The sequence below is a fragment of the Coregonus clupeaformis genome, chromosome 29 (genome assembly GCF_020615455.1).
Source record: "Coregonus clupeaformis isolate EN_2021a chromosome 29, ASM2061545v1, whole genome shotgun sequence".
NCBI lineage: Eukaryota > Metazoa > Chordata > Actinopteri > Salmoniformes > Salmonidae > Coregonus > Coregonus clupeaformis.
In genome coordinates this window covers 5691799-5715246 of record NC_059220.1, presented here as the reverse complement: position 1 = coordinate 5715246, position 23448 = coordinate 5691799, and the positions used below count along the sequence as shown (strand labels likewise).

General features: G+C 43.0%; 1 protein-coding gene across 1 annotated transcript; it reads left to right on the top strand.

The window, feature by feature from the left end:
• The first annotated feature begins 7396 nt into the window (after nt 1-7396).
• LOC121544587 (protein cornichon homolog 1) lies at nt 7397-22719 on the top strand. Its single transcript, XM_041854547.2, has 5 exons — nt 7397-7558; nt 9955-10023; nt 18599-18711; nt 19281-19424; nt 21241-22719. Exons 1-5 carry the CDS (start codon nt 7478-7480, stop codon nt 21266-21268), a joined length of 435 nt encoding a protein of 144 aa, XP_041710481.1. The 5' UTR covers nt 7397-7477; the 3' UTR covers nt 21269-22719.
• The last annotated feature ends 729 nt before the right edge of the window (nt 22720-23448 follow it).

Sequence of the window (23448 nt, the reverse complement as noted above, 5' to 3'; positions counted from 1 at the left end):
CCCCAGCTACGCTCTTCCCCCAGCTACGCTTTCCCCCAGCTACGCTCTTCTCCCAGCTACGCTCTTCCTCCAGCTATGCTCTTCCCCCAGCTATGCTCTTCCCCAACTATGCTTTTCCCCCAGCTATGCCCTTCCCCCAGCTATGCTCTTCCCCCAGCTATGCTCTTCCCCAACTATGCTTTTCCCCCAGCTATGCCCTTCCCCCAGCTATGCTCTTCCCCCAGCTATGCTCTTCCCCCAGCTATGCTCTTCCCCCAACTATGCTTTTCCCCCAGCTATGCCCTTCCCCCAGCTATGCTCTTCCCCCAACTATGCTCTTCCCCCAGCTATGCTCTTCCCCAACTATGCTTTTCCCCCAGCTATGCCCTTCCCCCAGCTATGCTCTTCCCCCAGCTATGCTCTTCCCCAGCTATGCTCTTCCCCCAGCTATGCTCTTCCCCCAGCTATGCTCTTCCCCCAGCTATGCCCTTCCCCCAGCTATGCTCTTCACCCAGCTATGCTCTTCCCCCAGCTACGCTCTTCCCCCAGCTATGCTCTTCTCCCCTGTCTGTTCTCCCCCTGCCTCTCTCCCTCTTCTGCCATCCAGACATGCTGGTCTTCCGAGTCCTCCTCCTCTATTAAACGCCTCCTCAACTTAGCTACAATGCTCTTAGTTAAACCAGAGACGGTGTAGCTAGCTGACGTTAACCTAGTTTGCCTCATCAATAGCCTGCTTTAATAACAGAAGCCCAAATAACTACCTACTTCAATTTCAATATTGAAATCATAGTTGATTAGCTAGCTAGTTGGTTGGTTAGCTAGTTTCTCCAATGAAAAACTATCGAACTTAGTGTAATATTCATGCGTCAACATGCTGAATTGTAATTGGTAGCATTCTACCCTCCATATACTTGGCTATAATTGGTTAAGACCACCCAGGTCGTGAGGTCATTGCAGTTGATCATGGCCGGAGACAGCTGATCAAACCAGCAAGGATATCAACAAAACTTTCCTAGACTTCATATGGAAAAATAAACAACACAAACTTAAGAAGTCTGTAATATCAAACGAAAGAACTGATGGTGGGTTTGAAGGGCTAGATTTCATTGATATCAACAATACCTTTAAAGTAAACTGGATGCGTAGCTCTGAATCTATATGGTACTTCATTCCCCGTCATACATGACTGTAAGTCGCTTTGGATAAAAGCGTCTGCTAAATGGCATATTATTATTATATGTTTATGTAATTGGGTGGTCTTCAATTTTTTGTGGAAGTGCAACTATTCTCAAGCAAAATTACCCATCAAACTGTCCAAATTTCATGAACAAGCCCTTTTAGTCCACAACTTCTCCCCACACAAGGCACTTCTGTGGAACAACAAAGATATTGTTGTTAAAAAACAACTCTTTGTTCTTCCCTAAGTGGTTTGAAATAAATATTGTATTTGTGCTTAATTTATTTGATAAAGAAGGAAATATACTCTCTTATAGAAAGTTCTTAGAAACATATAACTTCCCAATACATTATTAAAGAATGCAATTATATATGCAAAGCAATACTACCTTCAGGACTTACTCAATTAATGAAATCTCATCTGTGTTTTGGAGAACATGTCAAGATAGATGCACAATTTATGTTAGAAGGTTGCCCCCTGCTGGATAAGAAATGTAATAATTCATTCTCAAGATAACTTTTTAACTCCCCTAGAGGGAAATTCTTCTGGAATGCATATATTACTGAAATTGAATGGAAGAACGCTTGGTTGCTCCCTCACAAATTTTGTATATCAAATAAAGTAAAAGAAATTCACTTTAAAATCTCGCACAAAATATACCCTTGCAATAACTTGTTGTCAAAATTCATGGACTTAGAGGACATATGCCTTTTCTGTGATAAAGAAGGGGGAAACTATTATCCACGTTTTTTTATGAGTGTGACTGTGAAGTTATTTTGGAGCGAGTTAAGTATTTAAATGTTTAATTTCACTAATAAGACCCATGTATTTACAATGAAAGATGTAATATGTTATTATTCAAATGCAAAAAACAAAACTACTGAATTAGTCGTTAATTTCTTCATTCTCTCTGGTAAATTGTATATAAACAAAAACAAATATTTGAAATCTGTCCCCAAATGCAATATATTTTTACTTGAAATCCAATATTTTATAAAATCTCTAGAATTAGTCAATAACAAAAAAAACACTGTATTCTTACGACTCCATCATAGGTTTGTCACCCCAACCTTATTTTATTTATTTTAGGTACTTTTGAATCGCAATTCATGTGGTGATTTTATTTATTTATTTTAATGTTGTTTTATGTTTCTTCAGAGAAAATATAAGTGTAGTGATGTTCTATGTTTTTTTTTGTTATTGTAATTTGAAATGTAATAAAAATATATATACAGTTGAAGTCGGAAGTTTACATACACTTAGGTTGGCGTCATTAAAACTCGTTTTTCAACCACTCCACACATTTCTTGTTAACAAACTATAGTTTTGGCAAGTCGGTTAGGACATCTACTTTGTGCATGACACAAGTCATTTTTCCAACAATGTTTACAGACAGATTATTTCACTTATAATTCACTGTATCAATTCCAGTGGGTCAGAAGTTTACATACACTAAGTTGACTGTGCCTTTAAACAGCTTGGAAAATTCCAGAAAATGGCATGGCTTTAGAAGCTACTGATAGGCTAATTGACATAATTTGAGTCAATTGGAGGTGTATCTGTGAATGTATTTCAAGGCCTACCTTCAAACTCAGTGCCTCTTTGCTTGACATCACGGGAAAATCAAAAGAAATCCGCCAAGACCTCAGAAAAAAATTGTAGACCTCCACAAGTCTGGTTCATCCTTGGGAGCAATTTCCAAACGCCTGAAGGTACCACAGTCATCTGTACAAACAATAGTATGCAAGTATAAACACCATGGGACCACGCAGCCGTCATACCGCTCAGGAAGGAGACGCGTTCTGTCTCCTAGAGATGAACGTACTTTGGTGGGAAAAGTGCAAATCAATCCCAGAACAACAGCAAAGGACCTTGTGAAGATGCTGGAGGAAACAGGTACAAAAGTATCTATATCCACAGTAAACCGAGTCCTATATCGACATAACCTGAAAGGCCGCTCAGCAAGGAAGAAGCCACTGCTCCAAAACCGCCATAAAAAAGCCAGACTACGGTTTGCAACTGCACATGGAGACAAAGATCGTACCTTTTGCTGACGGGCCGCCCCCAGGTGGTGAAGGTAGGAAACAACATCTCCACTATGCTGATCCTAAACACTGGGGCCCCACAAGGGTGCGTGCTCAACCCCTTCCTGTACTCCCTGTTCACCCATGACTGCGTGGCCAAGCACGCCTCCAACTCAATCATCAAGTTTGCAGACGACACAACAGTAGTAGACTTGTGGTCCTCTGTAGCTCAGCTGGTAGAGCACGGCGCTTGTAACGCCAAGGTAGTGGGTTCGATCCCCGGGACCACCCATACACAAAAATGTATGCACGCATGACTGTAAGTTGCTTTGGATAAAAGCATCTGCTAAATGGCATATATTAGACTTGATTACCAACAATGACGAGACCGCCTACAGGGAGGAGGTGAGGGCTCTGGGAGTGTGGTGCCAGGAAAATAACCTCTCACTCAACATCAACAAAACAAAGGAGATGATCGTGGACTTCAGGAAACAGCAGAGGGTGCAGCCCCCTATCCACATCAAGGGGACCACAGTGGAGAAGGTGGAAAGCTTCAAGTTCCTTGGCGTACACATCACCGACAAACTGAAATGGTCCACCCACGCAGACAGTGTGGTGAAGAAGGCGCAACAGAGCCTCTTCAACCTCAGGAGGCTGAAGAAATTCAGCTTAGCACCTAAAACCCTCACAAACTTTTACAGATGCACAATTGAGAGCATCCTGTCGGGCTGTATCACCGCCTGGTATGGCAACTGCACCACCCACAACCACAGGGCTCTCCAGAGGGTGGTGCGGTCTGCCGAAAGCATTACCGGGGGCAAACTACCCGCCCTCCAAGACACATACAGCACCCGATGTCACAGGAAGGGCAAAAAGATCATCAAGGACATCAACCACCCGAGCCACTGCCTGTTCACCCCGCTATCGTCCAGAAGGGGAGGTCAGTACAGGTGCATCAAAGCTGGGACCGAAAGAATGAAAAACAGCTTCTATCTCAAGGCCATCAGACTGTTAAATAGCCATCACTAGCACATTAGAGGCTGCTGCTGCCTATTCAAATCACTGGCCACTTTAAGAAATGGAACACTAGTCACTTTATTAATGACATCTGCTAAACACATGTATGTGACAAATAAAACAGCTCACAGTAAAAGGCACATGCATGTACTTTCAAATGCAAATACAAGGAAAGTGACATGATGTTGGACTTTTACATTGTTGACACTGTGTCACCTGCAGCGCTGGGTCTTAAAGCATGTTTAGACATGGACCTCATCAAGCTAGTTTTATCAGTGACAGCACCAGTGGACACAGAGAATGTCATGGAGGAGTTTTCTGATGTTTTTACAGGAATAGGACCATTCCCAGGAGAATGTACCATTCACCTTGACCCAGACGCAACCCCTGTGGTCTACCCACCGAGAAAAATTCCCCCTTGCTCTCCGCGCCCGTCTGAGGAAAAGAGTTGGAGAGCATGTAGCAATCCGACATCGTCACCAAGGTTACAGAACCGACGGATTGGGTCAGCGCGTTAGTGGGGGTGGAGAAACCACGCAGAGGCAAGCTCAGAGTATGTCTCGACCCAAAGGGACTTGAACAAGGCTATAAAAACGCCCCCATTACCCTTTACCGACGCTAGATGGCATCACACACAAGCTAGTGGGCGCACGCTACTTCAGCGTCATGGACGCCAGATCGTTGCCTGCTTTTGGGATTATCTCAACCCAAGACGAGTTTCAGCTAAAGATCGACGAGGTGTACGAAGGCCTCGACGGAGTCCTGGCAATTGTGGACGACATCCTTGTCAATGGTCGAACCAAAGAGGAACACGACAGAAAACCTCAACGCGATGCTGCAAAGGTCCCGCGAGAGAGGAGTCCGGCTCAACCCCGAGAAGAGCACAGTCGGCGCTACAGAGGTCAGCTACTTCGGAAATCGTCTAACTGTGAATGGAATCAAGCCAGATCCACAGAAGATCTCAGCCATAAAGGAGATGGAACGACCAAAGAACCGTGCAGAGCTGGAAAAAGTGCTTGGCATGGTCAACTACTTAGCCAAGTTCGCCCCCAGCCTCTCAAACGCCAACGCACCCCTGCGTCAGCTGCTAAATAAAGCAGTCCAGTGAGTTCCTATGGGACAAGCAACATGACATTGCTTTCCAGAAAGTGAAAGACTTGATCACGAGAGAATCAGTACCAATCTACGACCCCAACAAAGAGCTCAGACTCCAAGTGGTCGCGTCCAAGTATGGACTAGGTGCAGTGCTACTGCGAGAAGGAAAGCCCATCGGCTACATTTCCAAATTTCTCACAGATTGTGAAACCAACTACACTCAAATCAAAAAGGAGCTGTACGCCATTCTGTTTGGATGTAAGCGTTTCCATCAGTATGTCTATGGACGACAAGTCATTGTGGAGTCCAACCACAAGCCCCTCGAGTCAATCATGAGGAAACCGCTAGCCGCTGCCCCGCCAAGGCTACAGAGAATGATCCTTCAACTACAAAAATACGACTTCACATTCACTCACCGTCCAGGCAAAGACATCCCTGTCGCAGACACACTCTCCAGGAAGTTTCTTACCTACAAGGACATCAGCCTCAGTGAAGACATGGACATGCAGGTGCACACTGTGTACAGCAACTTACCAGTTAGTGACACAAAAACTGAAGGAGATCTGAGCAGGAACAGAAAAGGACACACAACTCACAGCTGAGTCATACAGGATGGATGGCCTGAGGAAAGTCATACAGGATGGATGGCCTAAGGAAAGTCATATAGGATGGATGGCCTGAGGGAAGTCATACTGTGTTCTGTAGTTTCTTGCTTCGAGCGCAGCGCAGAGAAGGTTGACTGAGGTATATGGTTCACACTGGGCTAACAGTTAGCAAAGGGAAGTGGAAAGAAAAAATGATGAAGTGGATTCTGAATATAATGGCGGTAGAATCAAGGAGAATTTGAATATTGTCCAAAAGAATGGAAAACGGAACAAAGCAGAGTACAGTGATGAGAATGTCCCTTCTTATCTTGTAGGAGTATGGTTTGTTAATAAGGAACAACTGATTGGATTACCTATCTTGAGTAATCCATTTAATATATTCAAACTGGTGGAGAGAGTGCTGGGTAAAGTGAAGGGCTGTGAGGATCACGAGAGGCGGGCTGGTTTTGATTTTTTTGTGCTTCTGCGGATCAGAAGAAACGTGTGTTGAGTCTCACCCGATTTGATAAGTTTTAAGTTTCGTGTGTGTCTCTTAGGAACAGCGCACCCCTCAAAGGGGTTATATCTGGCGTCTCGTCGGAAGTCAATGTTGAAAAGATGAAAAATATTCCTGGAGTGATTGATGCACGTCGGATGAATCGTGTGGTAAATGAAGAAAAAGTGAAGAGTTTATCAGTTCTTACGTTTTTTGATATGGAGTCTCTCCCTACTCAAGTGCAGTTGGGGTATATTAACTACAGAGTCAGAGCATCTATCCCAAGACCAATGCAGTGTGATCACTGTAAAGCTTTTGGTCATGTTTCAAGTGTTTGCAGAAGGGAGAAGCCGAGATGTCCAAGTTGTGGAAAATATCATTTAATGTGTTATAAAAGTGATAAAAAAGTGTAAATGTTGCAATTGTGGTGGGAACCATGAAGCCACGTCTTTTGAATGCCCCGACAAGGGTGAAAGAGAATGAGGTGGCCAAAGTCAGGGTTGTACAGAGCATTTTCTATGCAGCAGTGTTTAAAAGGGTTTGAATGGTGGGTGCTCCTGAAGAGTCCATGGTGGTGGATAGGCCTTCACTGCAGGCTGCAGGGGTTGCCTTTTACCAAGATGATCCTGCCATTTTAAAGGTTAAGAAGGTGGACTTTGTGGCCTTTATCGCAATGGTGATTAATGGCACTGCCAAGGTGGCGATTAGGTCCAGGAAGATAGAAATCATTGTGGATGAGTTACATGGAATATTGTCACAAGCCGTACCACCCTCTCAGGACATAGAGCCTGAGAAGGGGGATATGGAGAACTAAAAGAAGGAAGAAATGGGAGTTTTGTTTGTTTTTTAGCAATGTACTATTTTTATTAGGGTGGAGTAAGTTAGGATCACTATTAAGTATAGATTTATTTTTTATTTTATTTATTTTGTGGTTTCAAACCGTCCAGTTGGTGGCGGCAATACAACTTTTGGATGTAGTCCGCCATAAAACCCACAGAAGAAGGAGAAGAAGAAAACCCAGAAGAAGAAGTTTCTCGCTTCAGTCTGGGAGGCAACCGGTGACAGATTTCTGCGGCTAGCTATCGGCCAACAAGGCGACACAAAAATGGCGTTCACATTCGCGGCCTTTTGTTACATGCTTGCGCTATTGCTTACGGCCGCTCTAATTTTCTTCGCCATTTGGCATGTAAGTAGCTATATTGGTATCATGAATCAAACAGTATGACTTGAAAGATAATGATGTAGCTAGGTAATATAGATAACCGACGTTTCGCAATGAACCAGTTGCAAACAGACTTGTCATCCGCGTTAGCTAGCTTAACTAACCAAGAATGAATGGCACCACCCCATCCCTGTTGTTTGACCGAAAAGACCGAGTCATTTGTTCCCATTCGCTATCAAAATATCTGGCCTTCCTTTCTAGACAAACATTTCGTTAAACTCCGAATTTAAACGTTAGCCAGCTAGTTAGCTAACTAGACAGACATCCGGTAACGTTACCATTTAGCTAGCTCTGGTGTTATCCGTTTATACTAGCTAGGTAGCTAACTATACTGAACAAAAATATAAACGCAACAATTAACGATTTGAATGAGTGACAGTTCATATAAGGAAATCACTCAATTGAAATACAATTATTAGGCCCTAATCTATGGATTTTCACACGACCCAGCCGATCAGAATGAGTTTTTCCATACGAAGGGCTTTATTGTACCAGCCATTGTTGTAGTCAAGTTAGTACCTGAGGACATTGTAAAAAAAACAACAGTAACTACTAAAGTATTTTGGGGATATGTATTCTCTACGAAAGACAACAGCTGTTCATGTTTCCCTCACTGCATATGGCCATTGGCTATGACATTTGCAATCTGCAGCCTTTTTGTTTTTGTTAAATGATACAGTTGTTATTTTTAGTATTTAAAAGAAATTTTAAAAAATGTTTAGGGGGTAGATCAGCTTTAACATTGCAGATAGATTGTAACTTCCATCAATGTAATTGTCTGCATCACTTCCAATCTCCCATATTTTTTTTGCATATACACTAACAGTCAAAAGTTGACACACCTACTCATTCAAGGGTTTTTCTATATTTTTACTATTTTTTACATTGTAGCATAATAGTGAAGAGTGCTAGCTGTGCCACTAGAGATCCTGGTTCGTATCCAGGCTCTGTCGTAGCCGGCCGCGACCGGGAGACCCATGGGGCAGCGCACAATTGGCCCAGTGTCGTCCAGGGTAGGGGAGGGAATGGCCGGCAGGGGATGTAGCTCAGTTGGTAGAGCATGGCGTTTGCAACGCCAGGGTTGTGGGTTCGATAAAATAATGTATGTGCTAACTGTAAGTCGCTCTGGATAAGAGCGTCTGCTAAATGACTAAAAAAAAATATATATATATATATATCAAAACTATGAAATAACACATATGGAATCATGTAGTAACCAAAATATATTTTATATTTGAGATACTTCAAAGTAGCCACCCTTTGCCTTGATGACAGCTTTGCACACTCTTGGCATTCTCTCAACCAGCTTCATGAGGTAGTCACCTGGAATGCATTTCAATTAACAGGCGTGCCTTGTTTAAAGTTCATTTGTGGAATTTCTTTCCTCCTTAATGCGTTTGAGCCAATCAGTTGTGTTGTGACAAGATACAGAAGATAGCCCTATTTGGTAAAATACCAAGTCCATATTATGGCAAGAACAGCTCAAAGAAGCAAAGAGAAATGACAGTCCATCATTACTTTAAGACATGGTCAATCAATACGGAAAATTTCTTCAAATGCAGTTGCAAAAATCATGAAGTGCTATGATGAAACTGGTTCTCATAAGGACCGCCACAGGAATGGAAGACCCAGATTTACCTCTGCTTCAGAGGATAAGTTCATTAGAGTTACCAGCCTCGGAAATTGTAGCCCAAATAAATGCTTCAGAGTTGAAGTCACAGATTCATCTCAACATCAACTGTTCAGTGGAGACTGTGAATCAGGCCTTCATGGACGAATTGCTGCAAAGATATGAAGAGACCTGCTTTGGCCAAGAAACACGAGCAATAGACATTAGACCGGTGGAAATGTGTCCTTTGGTCTGGAGTCCAAATTGGGGATTTTTGGTTCCAACCGCCGTGTCTTTGTGAGATGCGGTGTGGGTGAACGGATCTCCGCATGTGTAGTTCCCACCGGAAAGCATGGAGGAGGAGGTGTTATGGTGTGGGGGTGCTTTGCTGGTGACACTGTCTGTGATTTATTTAGAATTCAAGGTACACTTAACCAGCATGGCTACCACAGCATTCCGCAGTGATACGCCATCCCATCTGGTTTGGGCTTAGTGGGACTATCATTTATTTTTCAACAGGACAATGACCCAACAAAGGGCTATTTTACCTAGTTGGAGTAAACTAGTGAAAACAATGCTTAGGCCTCTACTTCCAGCTTATACATACTATATACATTTTATGGACACAGTCAATTTTACAGTAGTTCTATTTTGTTTGTTTTTACTCCTGAACTTCCTCTACCCTTTGTCATACAAGAATGGGGAAGAAGTAATTTACTTACACATGCATACATTCTCTCTTTCTCTCCAGATAATTGCATTTGATGAACTGAAGACCGATTACAAGAATCCCATAGACCAATGTAACACATTAAATCCGGTAAGTAAAGACTTAATGGTTGCAGGTGACGTCTTTCTCCTTGCTTCTTTGACTGCATGCTGATCTGCTTTCTATAATATGTGTAGTCAGGATGGATGAGGTTACATCCTAGTAGTCAGGATGGATGAGGTTACGGCCTAGTAGTCAGGATGGATGAGGATACGGCCTAGTAGTCAGGATGGATGAGGATACGGCCTGGTAGTCAGGATGGATGAGGATACGGCCTAGTAGTCAGGATGGATGAGGATACATCCTAGTAGTCAGGATGGATGAGGTTACGGCCTAGTAGTCAGGATGGATGAGGTTACGGCCTAGTAGTCAGGATGGATGAGGATACGGCCTAGTAGTCAGGATGGATGAGGTTACATCCTAGTAGTCAGGATGGATGAGGTTACGGCCTAGTAGTCAGGATGGATGAGGATACGGCCTAGTAGTCAGGATGGATGAGGATACGGCCTAGTAGTCAGGATGGATGAGGATACATCCTAGTAGTCAGGATGGATGAGGATACGGCCTAGTAGTCAGGATGGATGAGGATACATCCTAGTAGTCAGGATGGATGAGGATACATCCTAGTAGTCAGGATGGATGAGGATACGGCCTAGTAGTCAGGATGGATGAGGATACATCCTAGTAGTCAGGATGGATGAGGATACGGCCTAGTAGTCAGGATGGATGAGGATACATCCTAGTAGTCAGGATGGATGAGGATACATCCTAGTAGTCAGGATGGATGAGGATACATCCTAGTAGTCAGGATGGATGAGGATACATCCTAGTAGTCAGGATGGATGAGGATACGGCCTAGTAGTCAGGATGGATGAGGATACATCCTAGTAGTCAGGATGGATGAGGATACATCCTAGTAGTCAGGATGGATGAGGTTACATCCTAGTAGTCAGGATGGATGAGGATACGGCCTAGTAGTCAGGATGGATGAGGTTACGGCCTAGTAGTCAGGATGGATGAGGTTACATCCTAGTAGTCAGGATGGATGAGGTTACATCCTAGTAGTCAGGATGGATGAGGTTACGGCCTAGTAGTCAGGATGGATGAGGATACGGCCTAGTAGTCAGGATGGATGAGGATACATCCTAGTAGTCAGGATGGATGAGGATACGGCCTAGTAGTCAGGATGGATGAGGTTACGGCCTAGTAGTCAGGATGGATGAGGATACGGCCTAGTAGTCAGGATGGATGAGGATACGGCCTAGTAGTCAGGATGGATGAGGTTACGGCCTAGTAGTCAGGATGGATGAGGTTACATCCTAGTAGTCAGGATGGATGAGGATACGGCCTAGTAGTCAGGATGGATGAGGTTACAGCCTAGTAGTCAGGATGGATGAGGATACGGCCTAGTAGTCAGGATGGATGAGGTTACATCCTAGTAGTCAGGATGGATGAGGTTACGGCCTAGTAGTCAGGATGGATGAGGATACGGCCTAGTAGTCAGGATGGATGAGGATACATCCTAGTAGTCAGGATGGATGAGGTTACGGCCTAGTAGTCAGGATGGATGAGGTTACGGCCTAGTAGTCAGGATGGATGAGGATACGGCCTAGTAGTCAGGATGGATGAGGATACGGCCTAGTAGTCAGGATGGATGAGGATACGGCCTAGTAGTCAGGATGGATGAGGTTACGGCCTAGTAGTCACACTAAGGATGGATTTCTCTGCTGCACTGTTACGATGAATTATAACCTGACTGTTATTAATCTATAGTGATCTTGTCAGTTGTCAAAATCTAATCTTTTTTTTTCTAATCTGCTTTTTTTTATCTACCATTTGTAACGGCATAAAGACAGTTGAAAAGGTCAAAAAGATTAAAAGAGTCAAAATTGCATTGAAGGTTTGTACCAATCTTCGATATAAAATGGCCGTTTCGGTCTCCAGTCTGTCATTCTGCACGGGGGGAGTGTTTGCAAACGTCTTTTCAGTCAACGAATGTCAAGAGGTGCCGTCATTGGACTAATTTACAGCAGGGTTATTGATTCAAGCCTCACCTTTCTGTGCTTATTGGTATAGAAATGACTGGGCATTACCGACTGGGCATTACCGACCAGGCTCTATGCAGTTTACAGGATGTCTCGTCCAAGACCTTTAGACCTCGACTCAGTCTAACATTGACTAACATTCTCAAGAGTTGAGTCCAATGAGGAAGTTAAGTTAAAATGTCAGATTACATTTCTCTTTTCATGATCTTTCTTACGTAACCCAACGACTACATGCCTGAAATGGAAAAACGGTCATGTGCACAACGTCTCAATGTCACTACGTTGCATTGCTTCCTGTGTGTTCCTTGTGTATCGCCCATTTCCCCCTATGAGAGATAGACCCTTTAACATTTGTAGAGTACAGTAGCTTATAGGGTAGACTTAGTTTCAACCAGTTGTAACCAGACTGCTAATGTTTCCGTGTATGTAGAGGGCTCTCGACTTCATTTTGCTTTCAGTTTTTCATTTCATACTCTCTTTGAAACATCCAAAGTGTAATGAAAGGGGTGAAGATAAAACATTTTTTAAGAGGAACCTCTTTTGGTTCAAGCTGGGCTGAAACGTGTTTGGGTACCCTCTTATTCCAAACATTAAGGGAGCGTCCCATAGAGCTCTGGTCAAAAGTAGTGCACTATATATAGGGAATAGGGTGCTATTTGGGATGGAGGCTAAGCGGGGCGGTCTTAGTCAGTAGGTGGTATAGCTAGTTATTTATATTACACAGGAAGCTGGTTCATCAAAAACATTTGGGATGTGAAGAGACACACGGACGTAGGTATCAACACGTGCAGATGTTAACTGAAAAGACTTGCAAATGCTCAGAGCATGCATGACAACCTACCCTTTTGTTTGTATATAGTGTTGTGATGAGCGTACGCTTGTAATATCCCTAATGTAAAAATTAACAATTTATTTATGCACTAATAGTTACCTGCTATACCTAGGGTTTACTATAAAGACTATTATATAATACCGTATTTTCCCAAGGAGAGATTTTATTAAGTAAACATTTTTGAAGTAGGGCCTAGATTTGAGTTGTGAGAATAATACACTAGGTTTCCTATAATACAATACTTAAAGAGAGTGTTCTAGTCTCTGACAGTTAATCGTGGGATTTTGTGAGGACAGACGGGAGGCTCTTTTTAAACCAGGAGTTTATGGGATTAAATGACACATTTAACTGTGGGTCTCAGGACTGGTTAATCCGTGTTTTTGTGTTGCCCTCGCCTGGACTATTCAACCGTAGTGTTGTACCACAACCCTACTGCCTTTTCTACGGCTTAAAAGGCAGCCGGTGTAAGAATCAATTTCAAGGTAACAAAATAATGTAATGCTGTAAAACGTTGAGTATTTTCTCTCAAATTGCTTTCTAGACTAGTGTTTTTTTAAGAGTCGTTTGCAAACACGACTGTAGATTTGACTTTGGCTTAACCTTTTATATTAACACCTGGGGTTCGGAACAGAGAACCTTAACACCCTCCAAGCTCAGCATTTTTTTTTTAGAGATCACTGATTGGATAGTGAAGACATTAGGAGGAGTTACCTTACATAAAACCATCGATTAATCTAGGCATAGTGCACCTCCCAAATGGCACTATGTATTACACTACCTTTGTCCAGGGCGATTTAGACCAGAGACCTATGGGCCCTGGTTAAAAGTAGGGCACTACATAGGGAGTAGGGTGCCATTTTGAGACACAATCCTACTTTTTATTTCTGTTCAAGATGGGCGTAGCACACTTGCAGTTTTTGTAATTGACGGTTTAACCTTGGTTTGCCAAATTTGCCCTAAATGGTTTGGGTCAATGTTCAGTTCTCTGCTATGGACATCACATTTGGGTGCATCCCAGCTGGCACCCTATTCCCTATATAGTGCACTATAGTGTTTTGAATAAGGGAATAGGCTGCAACGTCACCGTGGAAACAACACCCCGGTTAATGGGTTACACAGCCTGCAAGCATGTAGGCCGATTTTTGTTTTCAATAACTGTTAATAAGCCTATTTGATTCCATGCAGGCTTTCGTTCATTAGACATTCACAGGCCGTGTAAAGTGTAAACGTGTAAACGTGTAAACGTGTAAACGTGTGCGGCTGGCCAAGGTTTGAGTAGCCTACAAAATAAACGTAGTCTATCTTTGCAGCCTATATTTGATTCTAAGGAAGTCCCTCCCTATGGTACTCGTAACTTGAATGCGCCTCGAAAGGAATATTTATCTCGCATAGAACGCACAACCAAGCCGACGAGGTAAATGGATCAACTAGTCTACTATGGGGGTTTTCAGATTTTTCTATTCATTACTTGTTTTGTTTGCAGAGAAAGTAAATGTTTTTTTTTGGGGGCGTGGCTGCAATGATTTTGCCTTCGCACAGCGCCACGGCTAAATGACTTCAGCGGAAACACTGGTGCACTACTTTTGAGCAGGGCTCATAGGGGAATAGGGCTCCATTTGGGAAGCAGACATGCATCGTGCTCTAGTCTAGTGTAACGCGACATCTGGCTTTCACATGTTTCAGTGTAGCAGTGCTGAAACCCTCCACCCCCTCCACCTACCTCCCCCCATCCTCTCCATCTGTGGGCTGTGGTGGGTCATCACCCCTCTTGATTGAATGCATGTCTTCCATGTAGTGATCCCATCTGGGCCCCCCCCCCCCACACCAGATGACGTCACAGTAGCCCTGTCCTGCCCTACCACGGGACAGACGGAATCAGAGGGCCACGTCCCAAATGGCACCCTGTTCCCTACGTAGTGCACTACTTTACATCAGAGCCCTATGGGCCCCTGGTCAAAAGGAGTGCACTTTTATAAGGTGACATTTGGGATGCAGACATAGACTGCTCTTCACACACCGCATGGTCTCCCCCCTGCCTCAGTGCGTTTGACCCTTGACCTCTAACCCGGTCTGTGGTAACCAGGAAGTGGGACGGAACGGTACCACTGTGTTGCAAAACGTGCTGACGTTGGAATAGGATGATCCATTGCACACTGTTTACTAGGGCTGATCAGTCCCAAATGGCACCCTGTTTACTATATAGTGCACTACTTTTGACCAGGACCCGTAGGGCTCTGATGTAAAGTAGTGCACTATATAGTGAATACATTTACAACATTTAGCAGGTGACGGAGACTAGTTGTGGCTGTGTGATTTCCCCCGAGCCCTCCCGGTGTCATCTCTCTGGTCAAACCTATGATATGATGGGTTGCCCATCGTATGTCTCTTGACAGTGCGTGACGATGGAGTGAGTCGTGGCATGTATCCCAAATGGCACCCTATTCCCTATATAGTGCACTACTTTTGGCCAGGCTCTGGTCAAAAGTAGTGCACTATATAGGGAATAGGGTGCCATTTGGGACGCATTCACGGCATAGCTACAGCCCTGTAATAGTCTGCTGCCCTTGCTAATGTTATAGAAGCTGCCGTCTAGTAGTGGTTATAGAAGCTGCCGTCTAGTAGTGGTTATAGAAGCTGCCGTCTAGTAGTAGTTATAGAAGCTGCCGTCTAGGTAGGGTTATAGAAGCTGCCGTCTAGTAGTGGTTATAGAAGCTGCCGTCTAGTAGTGGTTATAGAAGCTGCCGTCTAGTAGTGGTTATAGAAGCTGCCGTCTAGTAGTGGTTATAGAAGCTGCCGTCTAGTAGTGGTTATAGAAGCTGCCGTCTAGTAGTGGTTATAGAAGCTGCCGTCTAGTAGTGGTTATAGAAGCTGCCGTCTAGTAGTGGTTATAGAAGCTGCCGTCTAGTAGTGGTTAGAGAAGCTGCCGTCTAGTAGTAGTGGTTATAGAAGCTGCCGTCTAGTAGTAGTGGTTATAGAAGCTGCCGTCTAGTAGTAGTTATAGAAGCTGCCGTCTAGTAGTGGTTATAGAAGCTGCCGTCTAGTAGTGGTTATAGAAGCTGCCGTCTAGTAGTGGTTATAGAAGCTGCCGTCTAGTAGTGGTTATAGAAGCTGCCGTCTAGTAGGGGTTATAGAAGCTGCCGTCTAGTAGTGGTTATAGAAGCTGCCGTCTAGTAGTGGTTATAGAAGCTGCCGTCTAGTAGTGGTTATAGAAGCTGCCGTCTAGTAGTGGTTATAGAAGCTGCCGTCTAGTAGTGGTTATAGAAGCTGCCGTCTAGGAGTGGTTATAGAAGCTGCCGTCTAGTAGTGGTTATAGAAGCTGCCGTCTAGTAGTGGTTATAGAAGCTGCCGTCTAGTGGTGGTTATAGAAGCTGCCGTCTAGTGGTGGTTATAGAAGCTGCCGTCTAGTAGTGGTTATAGAAGCTGCCGTCTAGTAGTGGTTATAGAAGCTGCCGTCTAGTAGTGGTTATAGAAGCTGCCGTCTAGTAGTGGTTATAGAAGCTGCCGTCTAGTAGTAGTTATAGACGCTGCCGTCTAGGAGTGGTTATAGAAGCTGCCGTCTAGTAGTGGTTATAGAAGCTGCCGTCTAGTAGTGGTTATAGAAGCTGCCGTCTAGTAGTGGTTATAGAAGCTGCCGTCTAGTAGTGGTTATAGAAGCTGCCGTCTAGTAGTGGTTATAGAAGCTGCCGTCTAGTAGTGGTTATAGAAGCTGCCGTCTAGTAGTGGTTATAGAAGCTGCCGTCTAGTAGTGGTTATAGAAGCTGCCGTCTAGTAGTAGTGGTTATAGAAGCTGCCGTCTAGTAGTAGTGGTTATAGAAGCTGCCGTCTAGTAGTAGTGGTTATAGAAGCTGCCGTCTAGTAGTAGTGGTTATAGAAGCTGCCGTCTAGTAGTAGTGGTTATAGAAGCTGCCGTCTAGTAGTGGTTATAGAAGCTGCCGTCTAGTAGTGGTTATAGAAGCTGCCGTCTAGTAGTGGTTATAGAAGCTGCCGTCTAGTAGTGGTTATAGAAGCTGCCGTCTAGTAGTGGTTATAGAAGCTGCCGTCTAGTAGTGGTTATAGAAGCTGCCGTCTAGTAGTGGTTATAGAAGCTGCCGTCTAGTAGGGTTATAGAAGCTGCCGTCTAGTAGTGGTTATAGAAGCTGCCGTCTAGTAGTGGTTATAGAAGCTGCCGTCTAGTAGTAGTGGTTATAGAAGCTGCCGTCTAGTAGTAGTGGTTATAGAAGCTGCCGTCTAGTAGTGGTTATAGAAGCTGCCGTCTAGTAGTGGTTATAGAAGCTGCCGTCTAGTAGTAGTGGTTATAGAAGCTGCCGTCTAGTAGTAGTGGTTATAGAAGCTGCCGTCTAGTAGTAGTGGTTATAGAAGCTGCCGTCTAGTAGTAGTGGTTATAGAAGCTGCCGTCTAGTAGTGGTTATAGAAGCTGCCGTCTAGTAGTAGTGGTTATAGAAGCTGCCGTCTAGTAGTAGTGGTTATAGAAGCTGCCGTCTAGTAGTAGTGGTTATAGAAGCTGCCGTCTAGTGGTGGTTATAGAAGCTGCCGTCTAGTAGTAGTGGTTATAGAAGCTGCCGTCTAGTAGTAGTGGTTATAGAAGCTGCCGTCTAGTAGTAGTGGTTATAGAAGCTGCCGTCTAGTAGTAGTGGTTATAGAAGCTGCCGTCTAGTAGTAGTGGTTATAGAAGCTGCCGTCTAGTAGTAGTGGTTATAGAAGCTGCCGTCTAGTAGTAGTGGTTATAGAAGCTGCCGTCCTAGTAGTAGTGGTTATAGAAGCTGCCGTCTAGTAGTAGTGGTTATAGAAGCTGCCGTCTAGTAGTAGTGGTTATAGAAGCTGCCGTCTAGTAGTAGTGGTTATAGAAGCTGCCGTCTAGTAGTAGTGGTTATAGAAGCTGCCGTCTAGTAGTAGTGGTTATAGAAGCTGCCGTCTAGTAGTAGTGGTTATAGAAGCTGCCGTCTAGTAGTAGTGGTTATAGAAGCTGCCGTCTAGTAGTAGTGGTTATAGAAGCTGCCGTCTAGTAGTAGTGGTTATAGAAGCTGCCGTCTAGTAGTAGTGGTTATAGAAGCTGCCGTCTAGTAGTAGTGGTTATAGAAGCTGCCGTCTAGTAGTAGTGGTTATAGAAGCTGCCGTCTAGTGGTGGTTATAGAAGCTGCCGTCTAGTAGTGGTTATAGAAGCTGCCGTCTAGTAGTGGTTATAGAAGCTGCCGTCTAGTAGTGGTTAGAGAAGCTGCCGTCTAGTAGTGGTTATAGAAGCTGCCGTCTAGTAGTGGTTATAGAAGCTGCCGTCTAGTAGTGGTTATAGAAGCTGCCGTCTAGTAGTGGTTATAGAAGCTGCCGTCTAGTAGTGGTTATAGAAGCTGCCGTCTTGATCTGTCGCATGTCAAAGGAATGTCTTAACAGTTTAGGTCTAAATTGTTCTGTTAGTCCCAATGTCTATTTAATTCATTTTCATGGTATCCTCTGTACTTTAAACATTTGTTGTACAAAGGCAACGATCATTCTATGACCAACACAACATGCAAGTCTTGCATACATTTTGAGAAATCTCTAATTTTATATTGTATTCTACTGTATCTGTTTCCTGCATAGCAGTCAGTACATTTCATTATACCCTGGGACATTTCAGTTGAGTCAATTTTAGTTTAGTACATTTCAGTGTATTTTTTTCTTGTGAGGTCTGAGGCAGCCGTCAGGTGACATCTTGTTGATATGACTCCCTCGGTATAAGGCTGCTGATGTGTCTGTTTTAACATGCTCCTCCCAGCTGGTGCTCCCGGAGTATCTGATCCATGTGTTCTTCTGCGTGATGTTCCTGTGTGCTGCGGAGTGGCTCACCCTGGGCCTCAACATGCCACTGCTGGCCTACCACGTCTGGAGGTACGTTCAAGGGCTTTTATTTGTCACTTTAAGCTATAATCACATGCCATTTTGTTTCCCCCAGTGAAAACGGTACAGTAAACAAACGCTTACACACTCACACATGCATTCTCTGTTCACATTCTAACCCTTTATATATTTCTGCTGCAACGTTGACCTTCCAATGGCAATTTTCATGATTTGTTGAAAACAATATAATGAATCTCAGCCTGGATTACTGATTTTTAAAATTTTTTTTATTGGATATGCTCCACTTGCAATTCTGCAGTGTTGTTTCTACAGAAACCAATGTAATTGACTTAACCATGCTGACTACAGCTAAAGGTATCATGTTTTCAATCAGGTTTGTGAGTAAATGTGTCCTGTTTCTATAAATAAGCATAAATGTTTCAATGTTTTTGTAGGTTTACAAGTAAATGTTTGTTTCTTTGCAGGCACATACTCTTCACTTTTAACAGATTCAAACCCCGTGGACCTTTAAATAGTTCTGCTGCTATGCATCAACACGTTTCCTGGTTAATCATTTGTTGAAACACACGTGCTGACTTCCATGTCATGTGTCTCTGCAGGTATATGAGCAGGCCGGTGATGAGTGGTCCAGGACTCTATGATCCGACTACAATCATGAACGCTGACGTCCTGGCCTACTGTCAAAAGGAGGGCTGGTGCAAACTGGCCTTCTACCTCCTCTCCTTCTTCTATTATCTCTATGGGTATGTTATTATCTCTACCCCCTCTCCTTCTTCTACTATCTCTATGGGTATGTTATTATCTCTACCCCCTCTCCTTCTTCTACTATCTCTATGGGTATGTTGTTATCTCTACCTCCTCTCCCCCTACTATCTCTATGGGTATGTTATTATCTCTACCTCCTCTCCCCCTACTATCTCTATGGATATGTTATTATCTCTACCTCCTCTCCCCCCACTATCTCTATGGGTATGTTGTTATCTCTACCTCCTCTCCTTCTTCTACTATCTCTATGGGTATGTTGTTATCTCTACCTCCTCTCCTTCTATCTCTATGGGTATGTTGTTATCTCTACCTCCTCTCCCCCCACTATCTCTATGGGTATGTTATTATCTCTACCTCCTCTCCTTCTTCTACTATCTCTATGGGTATGTTGTTATCTCTACCTCCTCTCCCCCCACTATCTCTATGGGTATGTTATTATCTCTACCTCCTCTCCCCCTACTATCTCTATGGGTATGTTATTATCTCTACCTCCTCTCCCCCTACTATCTCTATGGGTATGTTATTATCTCTACCTCCTCTCCCCCTACTACTATCTCTATGGGTATGTTATTATCTCTACCTCCTCTCCCCCCACTATCTCTATGGGTATGTTGTTATCTCTACCTCCTCTCCCCTACTATCTCTATGGGTATGTTATTATCTCTACCTCCTCTCCCCCCTACTATCTCTATGGATATGTTATTATCTCTACCTCCTCTCCCCCCACTATCTCTATGGGTATGTTGTTATCTCTACCTCCTCTCCTTCTTCTACTATCTCTATGGGTATGTTGTTATCTCTACCTCCTCTCCCCCTACTATCTCTATGGATATGTTATTATCTCTACCTCCTCTCCCCCTACTATCTCTATGGATATGTTATTATCTCTACCTCCTCTCCCCCTACTATCTCTATGGGTATGTTATTATCTCTACCTCCTCTCCCCCCACTATCTCTATGGGTATGTTATTATCTCTACCTCCTCTCCCCCTACTATCTCTATGGGTATGTTATTATCTCTACCTCCTCTCCCCCTTCTACTATCTCTATGGGTATGTTATTATCTCTACCTCCTCTCCTTCTTCTACTATCTCTATGGGTATGTTATTATCTCTACCTCCTCTCCCCCTACTATCTCTATGGGTATGTTATTATCTCTACCTCCTCTCCCCCCTACTATCTCTATGGATATGTTATTATCTCTACCTCCTCTCCCCCTACTATCTCTATGGGTATGTTATTATCTCTACCTCCTCTCCCTCCCCCCTACTATCTCTATGGGTATGTTATTATCTCTACCTCCTCTCCCCCTACTATCTCTATGGGTATGTTATTATCTCTACCTCCTCTCCCCCTACTATCTCTATGGGTATGTTATTATCTCTACCTCCTCTCCCCCTACTATCTCTATGGGTATGTTATTATCTCTACCTCCTCTCCCCCTACTATCTCTATGGGTATGTTATTATCTCTACCTCCTCTCCCCACTATCTCTATGGGTATGTTATTATCTCTACCTCCTCTCCCCCCCCCTCCCTACTATCTCTATGGGTATGTTATTATCTCTACCTCCTCTCCCCCTACTATCTCTATGGGTATGTTATTATCTCTACCTCCTCTCCCCCTACTATCTCTATGGGTATGTTATTATCTCTGGGTATGTAGTAATAACTGATCTGCCTTAAAGGCTGAGTTTTGTTTTTGGCTCATGTCCTCTGTTGAACTGAAGCGTCTAAATGAATGTTACACCGTTTCAATGACGTGTTTCCTCCTAAAGTGTTCTTCTATTTACAGGATGATCTACGTGTTGGTGAGCTCTTAGACAGGTCAGAGAAGAAGAGAGGAAAGGTCTGCATGTAGGAGATAAAACACTGGTTTTAGTGGCCGGAGGAGAAGCTGAAGTGGGACCTGCAGCGAAGACCAACCATTCACCACTCAGTGATTTTCAAGATGGCTGCAGTTTCAAGAGGCAGGATTGACTCGACCCCAACGCAGTGCAGAGCGCCATTACTATACTGAAACATTTCTCCCTTTTTTTTTTCTTTTTTTTTTTATGAATATCGTCTGTCCTCTCGTTCATCGTTCTACAGTCCCAACACTAAATGTTTGAGAGGAAGAACGACAGACTTGGGACTCTTATTCATTTCTATTATCTTGTCATTATTTGAAGCTTTGAAACATTTGAATTTAAATAATGTTAGACTTTTTCTCTTCTTTTTTTTTTTTGCCCCTCCCTACTTTTGACTGTTTACAAATTAGAACAGATTCAGAGCTGTCTGCTTATTATGAACTAACACTTAATTTACTATTAGGACATTTTGGATGTGAATTAGATGCCAGGCTTTTAAAATGTATTTTAAGGTATGCAATGGGGGTTATCATAATTACATAGATAAATCATTTTCTTGCCCAGACACATTGAAAACTTGAACTTACCTAAATGGGTTTAAAGGGTTGAATACATGATTAGTAATATCTTGATCACCTGATGGAAAAATGTGTTGCACAGACGGGGACAATCAGTAGGGTTGTCTTAAACTATTTGATACTTTCTGAACTTTCGTTAGACTTTTATAGCCCTTAGTCATACATACTCGCTTTAAGGGGTGTTTTTTCCTTTTCAGTAGATGCTAATAGGCTATTTGTGTGAAGCTACAGAAATCCTAAGAAGAGATTTCCGTAATGTGATCATGAAACGTTGCTTACGAGGAATATCTGTTATCATTGAACCTGTTATGAGCTCAAAGAAAAACAACCAACAACTCCATAATGTCCCGTTAGCCCCCCCATCTTTATTGCATTGTTTTTTTAATGAAAATATTTGGTTTAAATTGTACCCATGTCCCTCCAGCATGATTTTATTTATTTATTCTAGATAGAGAATGTTAATCATCTCCCCAGATGTTTCACTCCAATTTACATTACGACCTAAAATGGATGTTGCTGGAGCAGTGATGTTTTTATTTTCTCCAACTACTTGCAGATTTATCAGGATTTTATCAGATTGTCCTTTTTTTGTTTTATATTTCCAAATGCAAGATTGTGGGACGACCAAAATATCAAGAATGTTGTTGTTGTCCCCAAGTGTTTTCTGTATTTGCCAGTTTTCCCACCCTGTAAAATCATCAGGGTGGTTGGCATGTTTGTTATACGTGTGTTTGGCTTTAATGTCAATGTGTTCATAGTAGAGTAGCTCATTTTCACCCAGTCACAACTAGTGAATGAAAAACTTGATTTCTGAATCCAAATAAACCTACCCCACTATACTCTCTACCAGATTGGTTTCATTTTCCAATGACGCAGCTAGGGCTAACATAGTAATGTTGTGTTTTATATAGAGCTGTTGAAGCTCACGCCCCCCAGAACACAAGTCCTCCTGGATAGAAACCCCACTTTATTAATCTGAGGGATAAGCTACGTTTCAGTCATTTAGCAGACGCTCTTATCCAGAGCAACTTACAGTTGTGAGCGCATACATTTTCGTACTACAAAGGATCAAGGAGTTAGCCAGCTAACTGAAATAACTTTAGTTTATATATATTTTTTTGAATGAGCTTGAAATAGGCATGGTCTAACAACTTATAACACATTGAAGTTTAGCTTAATGAAAACCAAAGTTAGCTGGCTAATTCATTGATCCTGCTTTGTAGTAATAATAATATCTCTATGGGTATGTTATTTACCCCTTTATTATACCCCTTTGGAATCCTTTTTTTTATTTTATTTTATTTCACCTTTATTTAACCAGGTAAGCCAGTTGAGAACAGGTTCTCATTTACAACTGCGACCTGGCCAAGATAAAGCAAAGCAGTGCAATAAAAACAACAGAGTTACATATGGGGTAAAAAACAAAGTCAAAAATACAACAGAAAATATATATACAGTGTGCAAATGTAGCAAGTTATGGAGGTAAGGCAATAAATAGGCCATAGTGCAAAATAATTACAATAGTATTAACACTGGAATGCTAGATGTGCAAGAGATTATGTGCAAATAGAGATA

What these genes read in the sequence shown, in the direction of transcription:
- LOC121544587 (XM_041854547.2), top strand. Translation starts at nt 7,478, where the DNA reads ATGGCGTTCACATTCGCGGCCTTTTGTTACATGCTTGCGCTATTGCTT. An exon ending in TTTTCTTCGCCATTTGGCAT is followed by an intron (nt 7,559 to 9,954) that starts GTAAGTAGCTAT and finishes CTTTCTCTCCAG; the next exon opens with ATAATTGCATTTGATGAACT. An exon ending in TTCTTCTATTATCTCTATGG is followed by an intron (nt 19,425 to 21,240) that starts GTATGTTATTAT and finishes TTCTATTTACAG; the next exon opens with GATGATCTACGTGTTGGTGA.